This window comes from Vombatus ursinus, unplaced genomic scaffold (assembly GCF_900497805.2).
Source record: "Vombatus ursinus unplaced genomic scaffold, bare-nosed wombat genome assembly UNPS02014810.1, whole genome shotgun sequence".
NCBI classification, from domain to species: Eukaryota; Metazoa; Chordata; class Mammalia; order Diprotodontia; family Vombatidae; genus Vombatus; species Vombatus ursinus.
The window spans coordinates 24,589,735-24,602,553 of record NW_020954588.1 but is presented as its reverse complement, the minus strand read 5'-3'; the positions used below and the strand labels follow the sequence as shown (position 1 = coordinate 24,602,553).

At 38.7% G+C, this 12,819-nt stretch overlaps 1 protein-coding gene across 3 annotated transcripts in view; it reads left to right on the top strand.

Annotated features, from left to right (window-relative positions):
* NAALADL2 (N-acetylated alpha-linked acidic dipeptidase like 2) overlaps positions 1–12,819 on the top strand; it is a 1,445,704-nt gene that overhangs the window by 1,072,453 nt on the left and 360,432 nt on the right. For all 3 annotated transcript variants that reach the window (XM_027875745.1, XM_027875744.1, XM_027875746.1), the window contains one exon: positions 4,492–4,635. In XM_027875745.1, coding sequence (XP_027731546.1) covers positions 4,492–4,635 — 144 coding nt within the window. The remainder of the gene's footprint in view (positions 1–4,491; positions 4,636–12,819) is intronic.

The following is a 12,819-nucleotide window of genomic DNA, read 5'->3' as shown; positions in this document are numbered from 1 at the left end:
TTCTTCCTTCCTTTCTCTCATTCTTTCTTCCTATCTCTTCCTTTCTCTCTTCCTTTCTTTTCTTCATTCTTTCTCTCTTCCTCCCTGTAGTCTCTCACTCTTTCTTCCTTTTTTTTTTTAAAGAAATCCATGTTATTTATCAAGTTCAATTTAGAGGTGGACGATATCTATGACATCATTTAGTCAAACCTTAGCATTTTAGAGTTAAGGAAAATGAGTCTAAAAGTTGTTATAGGACTCACCAATGTCACACAGGTAGTAAGTAGCAGTCAGGACTTAACTTCCTGCTTGGTCTCTACCTGACTCTGGCCTCTGGTATTCCTAATCTGACTTCAGACCTCAGCCTTCTCCTGCTTCACAACTGGTCACTTCTCTAGACCCAGGCTTCCTTTAACTTGATCTTGTGTTCCTAGTTTTTCCATTGGCCAAAGTCTATTTTTTGTGATCCCCTCTAACCTATATTCTGGACACAGATCCATGCAGAAGTATTTGAAAGATGTTGGAGTACCTGAGGGTTACAGACTTGCAGAATCACAAGAAGTGAGGCCTTCAGAGGCTGATTAGTCCAAACCTTGACTGTACAATAATTCCATTTGCAATAATGATAACTGAGCATCCATCTTTTTGGGGAAGAGTCTTTATCATTCATTCATTCATCCACTCTATCAAAAGCAGTATATTTTACTATTGTCTAGTTCCCATTATTAGGAAGTTCCCTTTAAATCAGTGAGCATTAGTTATCAATTTAAAGTAGGATAAGTATATTAAGAGATTGTACTATACTGTATGTTACTTAAAAAAAAAGAATGATTGATATCAAAAAGGTTTTTTTTTTTTTAATCATTGGGATCTGAGCTCTATGGGTAGCTAGGTGGCACAGTGGATGGAATACCAGACCTGAAATCAGGAAGAATTATCTTTCTGAGTTCAAATCTGGCCTTGGACACTTACTGGCTATGTGACTCTGGGTAAGTCACTTAACCCTGATTGCCTCAATTTCCTCATCTGTGAAATGAGCTGGAGAAGGAAATGGCATACCACTCCAGTATCTTTGCCAAGCAAGTTCCAAATGGGGTCACAAAGAATCAGATATGACTGAAAAAAAAAGACTAAAATCTGAGCTCTGTGGTTATTCAGATTTCACACAAGAAAATCACTTAATCTATGTCTTTGTCTTATTTTTCCTATGCATAAAACTGGGGCTAGTAGTTCATCGAGGTGCTTAAAAATATAAGTGAATAAAAATAGTGGAAGTGTGTTAAGATTTTATATACAAGCTCCATATAATGAAGGGCAATGGAATTCTTCCCTGAGCTAATCTTATTTAATAAAATGTGCTTTTCCCCTTACTTTTTGCTATAATTTAATCTTAGTGTTCTGTAAAGTCCTGCTTTTAGTGTCTGTTCTCAGCAGTGAACTGTTTGTCAAATTTCCATTAAGCTTAAGGTAAAAAATTAATGAGCCACTCACTTCAGATATTTCAGAACTAATACTAGTCTATTAGTAATGCCAGGGAAAGTCAAAGCTGTGGGTATGTACAATTAGAGTTAGGGATCATCATATTTAACTTTTGAAAGTTTATTATTTCACATCATTAGCAAGGCATTCTAGATCATCAAGGGAGTACATTTAATAGTCTTTTATCAACAGAGAAATTGATCTAAAAGATCATTTTTATTTATTGAAGTTTGTATTTGATCTAGTTCAAAATATAGTATTTTAAAGCAAAATGAATATTAGTAACACTTTGAAAAGTGTTAATAGAGCCAAAGGGGTGCTGGTGATGGGTGAGCATTGTATGTGAGGGATAACCAATGGGCTGCCTCTGTACTCCTCTACTATCTTTGTGATGTAGAGAGAAATTACCTAAGACAATATGCATTCTAGGTGGGTTCCCTGTGGCCAACTTATTGTGGAAGAAATGGTCAGATGTACAAAGAAAGGACAGACATGGATGGGCTCCGCTTATTGGAGATTATTTTTCATTTAAACAAGAACAGATATCATATTGAGTTATACATATATATACATATATACATATATATGTGTATATATACATATATATGTATATATACATATATCTATATGTTTGTGTGTAAATGTATACATATATGCACATAGATACATATGTATATAGAGATAAATATGACATATATAAAGAGAGATATATTTAAATATGAGACAGGTAAATATCCTTTACCTTTTTCAATTGATATTCTCCAGCATCATTTTGTAGAAAACGAAAGTTATAATGATTTAGGGAGTTGTCTAGGTAGAAATTTCAGGACTGAGTTTTAAAATAATTTTGGCCGGAAGTGTCAGCCTTAATGAAACTACAAATTATAGCAATCAACAAATATTTACTAAACTTCTATTCCAGGTGCCCTTTTTGAGCACAGGTCTCTCTATCTCGTCTAGGTTGGCAGTGCAGTGGCCGCTCAGAGAACTGATCCATTACTGATTGGCATGGCAGCTTTGAACTGTTCAATTTCTGCCTTGGACCTCTTCTTCCCACCTTAGGCAGCCAGATGGCCCCCTGCTTCCACAGGCACACCACACTGGTCCTGGATTAAGTGCTGATATCTGGTTGGTTTTATTCACTTCAGCTCAGGATTCCTGATCTCAAATGACCCATCAGCCTCAACCTCCTACGTAGCAAGGGATATAGGCGTGGGCCATCATGACCAGCCATATATGACTTTCGATATGCATTATATGGTTTATGATTTTTCATTTGTCACATCACTGGTGTTTGGTTCTCATATTGGTAATACTCTCATTTCTGATTAACATACATGACAGGAATGTAGTTGTCAGAAATTTGAAATGTGGATCTGGTAGAGAAAAGGAAATGTTTGCAAAGCTTCAAGGAGATCCAGAGGCCACTCTTCCCTCCTAGAATGGGGAAAAGGCTGGATTTGAACCTTGGTTCTCATGCATAATGGTTGGTTGAATTTGTGTAAAAGTCTAGGATGATAGGATCATAAACATAAATCTGGGAGGGACCTCAGACACCATCTAATCTGAAATGCTCTCATTTTACAAATTAAGAAACTGAGGCCTGGGGAAGTTGCCCAAGGTTAAACAGGTATTAAAAGTGGAAGAGTTTTGATCACCTAAGCTCTCAGAATAATGATTGTACTACCTTCCTCCTAGAGCTGCTGCGGAGAAAGGCCTATAAATACATACATTTTATATATATATATATGTGTGTGTGTGTGTGTATGTGTATATATATGTGTATATATATATGTGTGTATATATATATATATATATATATATATATATATATATACTTTAAGCATTTTGGGATCAGGCTTATTTTATTTTTAGCTTTTGTATTTCTAGTGTCTGACACAGTAAGTGCTTATTAAATTGAATTAAATTGAAATGTGTTATTCTGTTGCAACATTGAAATATTTTAATAAGTGCTTAATAAATAAATGCTTATTGAATTGAATTATTTTTATTCTCCTACAAAGTATGGACCTATCAAAGCTTATAGTACGAATGATCCTCACCCCAACTCAGGAGAAAGAGCTAGAATTCTTTTTTTTTTTTCCCTTAGGAGTGACTCTTCCTTTTCCTTAGAGAGGGCTTTTTTTTTTTTCCAGTAAACTTTAAAACCTAGACACTTAGCATTTTGTCCAGGCTTGTAGTTTTCAGGTAATAAATTAGGAGAACACTTTTATAACTTATTTTCTCATTTGTATATAGCCTGTCTTCTGATGCTTAGATCATAGTCATGTGAAGCACCTCACTCCTTGTAGCTCTGTGAAATTAAGTTGCTAAAAAATTTTAGTAATGTTTACCCCGCAGTAAAAGTGCTGGGGAAATATTGACCTGTACTGGAAGAAGCAATGGGCTGCTTGATGCTATGTTTCTGAACACACACACACACACACACACACACACACACACACACACACACACATCTAGAGAGAGAGAGAAAGGTGGGCAAACAAGGAGCAGGGGGGAGGAGAGAAGTGAGATACATACACACATACACACATACACACATTTATTTGTATATATAGACACATATAAATCATGCATGTATATATGTGTGTGTAATCTCCCCTTTTGACTCAGGATATATGCAGAATTGAACCAAGTTTTTTTGGTTCCTTTCTTCTGTAAACATATTTTGGCCTTCTTTTGTCTCTGGAACCCAAATAATCCTGATTTCTTCTTTGTACTTTCCAGCACACAAATCATTTTGAAATCACATCTCCCACCCCACCACCCCAACACTTCCAAGCTTTGTCACATTGGTGGGACCCAACAAGTGAGCAAACTGAATCCTAGAACCTGAGTTAGAGATGAGTAGCTGCCAACCCCCTTTCTCTATCCTGACCATTTGAGAGAAGAGTATCGTGTCACGGCTGATGTATGCTTTGTAGACCTAAGATAGCCCTTTTCTGTGCAGGACCTTTTGGAACTCTGTGTTTTTCCCTTCCTGAGCATCTCCTCCTGCCTTTCCTAATACAGATGAAAGCTCCAGAGAAAGCCGATCCGACCTCACACGGTTGCTGGTGCAGCCCATCTCCGCGTCTCTTGCTGCCGAACTCTTTGCTTTGCCCAAGGAGAGGTATCAGACTGATACATGCAGACCTCTGCAGCTCTCACATGATGGTAAGTCCACCTTGTCTATGTCTGCATCCTGAGGGTCAGGGCGCTCAAGATGAATTTCATAAAACTAGCCCAGCCTGTGGAGGAGAGCCCATTACAATGCAAAGTGGGTTGAGGGGGGGAGTCAGAGAAACAGAATCTGGAGCCTGTTTCTGCTGTTCACTCACTAATGACCTTGGACCAGTCACTTTCCATCACTGACTCTAGAGTCAGAAGACAGAGGTTCAAACCTTTCCTCTGCTGATCACCCTTCGTATGACCCTGGACAAGTCTCAGCATGTGTAGGCGTCAGACCTCTCACCTATAAAATAAGGGGGCTGGAGTAGAGGACCTCTAAGGTCTCTTGTAGCTTCAGACTTATGATCCTATGAGGATTACTCACTAACCTTGAAGGTCCTCGCTGTCTCTAAATCTGCCTTCTATACTACTCTGCCAGGCAGTGGCCAATACCTGAGTCTGTTAGACCTTCTTATCCTCCTTCTCTTTACTCTTGGTGATCTCATCAACTCTGATGTGTATGTGTATATGCGCACACATACATGTTGTGTATGCGCAACACATGAATATTTACACATGCAGGTACACATATGACATGCGTATGTTGTATTGTGCTTGGGTAGATATGCATGTGCATGGATATATGCAAGTATATAATGTTGTTTTTGTTGAGTCCTGTCTGACTCCTCATGACTTCATTTGGAGTTCTCGTGGCAAAGATACTGGAATAGTTTGCCATTTCCTTCTATAGCTCATTTTACAGATGAGGAAACTAAGGCAAAGAGGGTGAAATGACTTGCCCTGGGTCACACAGCTAGTAAGCATCTGAGGCTAGATTTGAACTCAGGAAGAAGAGTTTTCCTGATTCCTGGCTCTCTAGCCATTGTACTACCTAGCTGCAATATTCAGATGTATATGTATACATATATGATACATACTATATGCCCACGCATTTATATGTATATACTATATTTATTTTATTATATTTATATCATGTATATGATATATACTATATGTCCATGCAGTTATATGCATATACTATATTTATTTATATTACATTTATGTCATTTATATGATACATACTATATGTCCATGCATTTATATGCATATACTATACTTATTTATATTACATTTATATCATTTATATGATATATACTTTATGTGCATGCATTTATATGGAGATATATGCCGTCTCCGTAGAACGTATGTTACTGGAGAGGATCGTTTTCCTCTTCGTCTTGGTATTCCCAGCATCTAACACGATAATTGACCCATAGTAGTTCCTTAATATACACTCCCTGATTGACTGAGGTGATCCTATGGCCCTGTTCTGTAATTCTATAAAGGGCACATTTGGGGAAATGGCATGAAGAAACACCTGATATCTGCCCCAGCTGAGAAGCCAGCCCGGCTCCAAGGGCCATGAGCTGCCCCGAAACCCCCAGCTCTGCAGATAAAGCAGCGATGGATGCATTTATGGAAATCTGCTTAGTTTTGTGGGTCCAGACAGCAGCTTCAGTGGCCCTCTTCCTTCAAGATTCAGTGGGTAGTAAGGAGTTAGGGAGCTGAGGCATGGAGTCTTTTAGTAGACAGCATTAAAGCCTAATTCCTTCAATTGACTAACAAATCCCTCCATCTTTTCCACATCATCAGCCAGGAGATGCCGCTTGAGCCGCAGTGCACTTTGTCAGGCCTTGTTGGCTGAGGAAGCCCAGGAGCGAAGCATCCGCGCTTCCTATAATAGTATGAACGCCACAACTTGGAGCTTGTTTCTGCCTCAAGCATCAGCATTTGAGTTCTAACAAGCAACTAAAAAAAAAAAACAACATGTTGTTACATTTGGTTTTGTTTGTTGTAAAATGAAGCATGTTTTTCTGCCCAGACCTGGGGGGCACTTCTACCATGTGTTGTATCTGAACACTCTGCTCTCTGGAAGGCAAGAAAGGCATTAAAGAGAATGCTTGGAGGAGGCCTGTGAGACAGGGATGGATTCAGGATAGCTTCCTGCTCACACTGAGATCTTGCAAAGTCATACAGATTATTAGCCTCACAAACACATTATTGATTTGAGCAAAGCACAAAAACTCAAATTGTCTGTAAGGCTAGGCCCGAGCGGGGATGAGAGTATGGTGGGATGAAACACCATTTCTGCATTGTTACTGTGTGCTGGCCCAACTCTCCACTGAGGGAAGAGGAGACAGAGTGACCCCAAGTTCTATTTGTTAAAAAAAAAAAACAAAACATTGGCAGCTACCACCCTGCATATTCCCTTAAGTAGAGAACTGTATTTTTTTTCTTTCTGGTATTTTCAAGGATATACAATAATCCCTCTCTCAAGCAAAGTCAGAGATGTTTGCCTTTAAGGCTTTTGTGACTCAGTCATTTCATCTGGGGGGGAATAAGAGGTGGGACAATGGAAAGAACTTGGAGCCATGGGGAAGATGAGTTCAAATCTTGGTTTTATGTGTTACTAGCTGGGAGACTTTGGCCAAGTTACATTTTGGTGTCAGTTTTCTCATCCTTATAACAAGAACATTGGACCAGATGACCTCTGAGGTCCCTATTGCCTCCAAACTGGTATCTTGGAGATGAGTCCTACTGTGTGCTATGGACCTAGGAATAGTGACGTGATATTTCCACTGGTCCTAACAGGATCACGTCTAAAGGATTGTCTTCAGTTCTCAGACCCACATTTTGAAAAGGGGGACAGAGTTCAAAGAAAGGTAACCATAATGTTCAAGGGCCTTGAGTTCAAGCTATTTAAGGATGAGTTAAAGGAACTACACATGTCTCGCCTGGAGAAGAAAAGACTTGGCATTCAGATATTTGGAGGCGGTTATTAAGAAGTGAGGAAATGCTTATTATTTTTGGTATCAAAGAGCAGAACCTAGAGCTACGGGCAGAAATTGCAAAGAAGCAAGTTTCGGTTTGATAGAAACAAACAAAAGTCTCTGAATGAATTAATTAATAATTCAGGATGTGTCGGGATGGTGAGGAAAATATGAACCCCAAGTCCCTGTCCTCAAGGAGTTTGAGATCTAATAGCGGGAGACCACAATTATAAGGTATTGGTGGTCAGGGAGAAAAGTTTTTGTATGGGCAGTCACAGGGCTGGTGAGTGGATCCATAGGAGAGTTACATAAGATGCCTATTCCAGAAGCATTGCTGGTGTTGATTTGACTACTGGAGCGAGAACAAGAGGTATAAGGAGAATGAGGGTGAGGGCAGGTGGGATAGTAACAATGTGAATTTTGTAGCAAAAGTGGAATGAGTGGCCTTGACTAGTGGGGAGTTTCTTTTCCTTAGAAATCTTCAGAGACAATATGGATGACCACTTGGTGGATATGTTTCAGTAGAGGTTGCTTTCCTGTATGGTACCCTCAGAAGGCCACTGAGTCCCTTCCAATTTTCAAATGCTGTTGGGATTTAGATGACTGAGTTAGTGATTGAGCCATCTGTACATCTGGGTCATTAAATGGAAGGCAGGTGCAGCTAGTTGGCACAGTTGATAGAGCACTGGGCCTAGAGTCAGAAAGACTTGAATTCAAATCCAGTCTCAGACACTTAGTAGCTTTGTAACCCATGGCAAGTCACTTGTATCTGAACTTTGCTTTGTACTTTGCTTCGGTTTCCTCATCTGTAAAATGAGCAGGAGAAGGAAATGGCAAATCACTCCAGAATCTTTGTCAAGAAAACCATAAATGGGGTCATAAGGATTTGGACATGGTTGAAACAACTACAACAACAAATTTAAGGCAATTTTAAATTCACCTACCATGCAATCTTTTGAAAACGTTTCTTTGATTTTTCAGAAATAGTTCATTTCATAGTTTGTTCGTTTTTGTTTTTTTTTTGGTGAATGTATTTTTTAAGTTTTTTTTCCAAATATAATATATAAGTGAATCAAGATATCTATCTATGTGTACACACACATACACACACACATACACACACACACATACACACACACATGGAAAGAAATCATCTTGCCGAGTAAGGCCTGTATAATCACAAGTACGGTTCTTCCAGTAGTAATGTATGGTTGAGAGAGCTGGATTGTAAGAAAAGCTGAGTGCCACTGAATTGATGCTTTTGGGTTGTGGTGCTGGAGAAGACTTTTGAAAGTCCCTTGGACAGCAAAGAGATCAAATCAGTGAAATCTTAAATTAATTCAGACCATTCATTGGAAGGACAAATACTGAAGTGGATGCTTAAATTCTTTGGTCACACGGTGAGAAGACAAGACTTATTGAAAAGACCCCGATGGGCAAAATTGAAGGCAAAAGGTGAAGACGATGGCACAAGATGAGATGGATAGAGAGCGTCTTAGAAGGAATGCACATGAGCTTATATAAACTTTGGGACAGAGTGGAGGATAGAAGGACCTGGCACGCTTAGGTCCATGGAGTCGCAAAGAGTTGTACATGACTGGATGACTGAGAAACAACAAGTAGATACCCACACATACATATGTACACACATATATATGTGTACACACATACACACACACGTATATATATATACATATATACATACATGGAGAAGAATTACAGAAAAATGGTTTAGTTATAAGCTTACAAATATTCAAGCCAAAAGTGGTAGTGTTTTTTCTTAGTGTATGTTTTACATAATTTTATATTACACTACTTTAAAAGTATAATAGAATTTGATTTAAAAAACTAATTTTATGACTTGTACTTTAAAATGAAGCTTTCACTACAAAGTGTAGAGGAAGTTGTCATCTTTAACTAGTGGGCTCCAACTTTTCATCCTCCAATCCATTCTGGGAATCCAGAAAGCCTGTACAGATAAATGGACTACCCATCCTGCTCATTCACAGCTTTGTATTCTTAATCAGAGTTATCTAAAACTGGGTGCTACAGTGATTGCATGGTGGGTCTGAAGTCATGACGATGTGAATTGTCTGTCCTTGGATATTTACTAGCTATGTGGCCCTGGGCAAGTCCCTTAACCTCTGTCTGCCTCAGTTGCCTCAATGATAAATTGGTAGCACCTACTTTCACAGGGTTGTTGTGAAAATCAAATGAGACAATGTTTGTAAAACACTTAGCAGTGCCTGGCACATGGTAGATGCTCAATAAATGTTTATTCCCTTTCCCTACAGGAAATAAGAAACAAAGACCTTTAAGAAACTGACTGGAAGAGAGGAAAGGGATGGAGGGGGCAGCAATGATCTGGATAGTTAAGACAGAACTGAGAAAAAAGAACAAGGAAGAGGGAATGATAGTGGAAAGGGCAGGAATAAATTATCTGGACTGAGTCAATTTCCTGCACATGGACTCCACTCTATTTGCCTGAGCATATACATCCTTAGTGTTCTCCAGTTTTCTCAATTGATCAATTTATTATCAGTCTATGTCTATGCAGTTCAATTAAGATGTAAAAAATATATATATATTGGCTTGCAACAGTAGTTTGTCTCAGCCTTGGGTGGAGAGCATTATCTATAATGATAAAAAGATAAAAAAGGCCATTTTTTAATCCAGCAATGACTACCTGGGAATAGAAATTAGAAATGAATCAAATTAAAGCAAAGCTCTGAATGCAGAGGATTAGTCCCTCATGAGGGAGAAAAGATCAGGCTTTCTGTTGCTGAAACCTCCTGGTACTTTTTCGTCATCTATGACAAGTTATTGTACATGTCTTTTTATGTATATCCCACATAAAAGAATATCCAGATGTAGCTTCTTTCTTTTCTTTCTGTTCACACTTCAGTAAACTTTTAAGCAAGAATTAAATTTCCAGCTATATAATGCAAGAATAAATTATATCCTTGACCTATTTGAAGGTACTCTGACTTACAGCTCTGTCAGCCTAGTTGGTCTACTGCTGCTGCTTAAAAAAAAATCTGCATATTTTGGTATTACTTGGGCTCAGCTTTTGGAACATCAGATGGATAAATGATTACACATAAATTGACAGGGAGTGATGAGTTCAAAACTAATAGGAAAGAAGAATTTCAGGAAATATTTAAATTGCCATTAACCAGAAATGTCAGCGCAGACAAAGATTGGGTCTTCTTTTTTTTTTTTTTGACGAATCATATGAGACTGAACATTCTACACCCAGAGAGTCCATTGAGCTTTAAGACAGATTGAAATGGTTTTGAAACCTGAAAAATAAACATAATTTGGGAACATCTTCACATGTTTCCCTCCATAATTTGTAATTCTGAAATCCTTTATCCTGATAGAAACTCCATCCCTTTCACCTCTGCTTGTGCTTTACCCCTCTGAACTTAGTTTCCATTCATCCTCAACCTTCACACATTCAACCTCTACATGCCTTCCCAGGCAATCTCTCTTACTCAGGTCTCATCTTCTTCCTGATACAAGCTTGACCCTATAATTAACCAGTTTAACCTGACGTAGTCTTCTCCTCTTGACTCTCTTCTCTCCTTGTCATACACTGCTCATTCCTTACAAACCCTAACCCTGGATTAACCTAAACCATCTGCCTTTTCCTCTTCTGTTCGTAGGCTGTTGAGCCGCACTGATGGAATCCACACAACCATGTCTATGCTGACTGGTTTCATACCGCATTCTGTAATTTCAGCTGGTCCCTCACTTTATACAATAATACTTGTATTCTTCCCTGAATGGCTATCACACTCTTCATAGTGGCTATTCTAAACTTTTTCTTCTCTCCTCAAGGTATTTATAACATTTTTTCTCCTACCCGTAACTTTCTCTCCCTCCCTCCCTTCCTCCTCCTCCTCCTCCTCTTCCTCCTCCTCCTCCTTCTTCTTCTTCTTCTTCTTCCTCTTCTTCTTCTTCTTCTTCTTCTTCTTCTTCTTCTTCTTCTTCATCCTTCTTCTTCTTCTTCCTCTTCTTCTTCTTCTTCTTCTTCCTCTTCTTCTTCTTCTTCTTCTTCTTCATCCTTCTTCTTCTTCCTTCTCTCTGTCTCTCTGTCTCTTTTTCTCTCTTCATCTGCTTCTCCTTCTCCCTTAACCTCTCCTTTTTCCTCTCCCTCTCCTCTCTCCCACTTTGATTCCTTTTTCATTGTTATGAGAGAACACTCCATTGAATACCAGTTGCCATCCTCCTTGTTTACATCTTTGATCCAAATAGATAACTGCATCAGCCTACTGGGTTTTAAATCAGTCTCCCATTCTGTCATTTTTTTTATCCTATAGGATCAGAAGATTGGTACTCTAGAGCTGGAAAGGACGTTAGAAGTCATCCGATTCACTCTTTCCATGTTGAGACATAAGGAGACTGAGATTAAGTGACTTGCCCAAGGTTACTCAGGTAGTAAGCAGAAGAGCCAGGATTTGAACTCAGGTTCAATAAAGCCAGTTTCAGCACTCAGGGTCCAGCACTCTTTCCACAGCTCTTTATAGATACAGTCCTTTAGTTGTTTAGACCTGTTGTCTGTAATTCTTGCTAAGTTATTCATACAGTGTCTTCTTGTAGGAGAGATTACTTTTTTTTCACTATACTATATTTATTTGTTTTTTTTTTACTTCAATTTTGTTGAATGCATTTCCAAATTATTTTACACAGAGAATCAGAATCTCATGATTAACATGTTAAAACTACAACTTTAAACATGTGTTTTTAAAACTTTGGGCTCCAAATTTTCTCCCTTCCTCCCTCCTCACCCACCTTCATTGATAAGGCAAGCAACTAAATATAGGTTATATATGTGCAGTTATGCAAAACATTTCCATAGTGGACATGCTGTGAAAAACTAACTCTATTTCCCTTAATGCTATCCCGCCCACCCATTTATTCTGTTCTTTCTTTTGACCCTGTCCCTCCTCAGAAGTATTTGCTTCTGATTACCCCCTTTCCCAATCTGCCCTCCTATCATTCTCCTACTCTCTTGTCCCCTTCCCCCCCTATTTTCCTGTAGGGTAAGACAGATCTCCATACCCAATTGAGTGTGTATGTTATTCCCTCCTTAAGTCAAATCGTATGAGAGTAAGATTCACTCATTCCCTCTCACCTTCCCCCCGTTTCCCCTCCACTGTAAGAGCCTTTTCTTTTCTGTTTTTTTTTTGTGAGATAATTTACTCCATTCTACTTCTCCCTTTCTCCTTCTCCTAGTATATTCCTCTCTCACCCCTTAATTTTATTCTCCAGATATGACCCCTTCATCTTCAACTCATCCTGTGCCTTCTATCTATCTATCTATCTATCTATCTATCTATCTATCTATCTATCT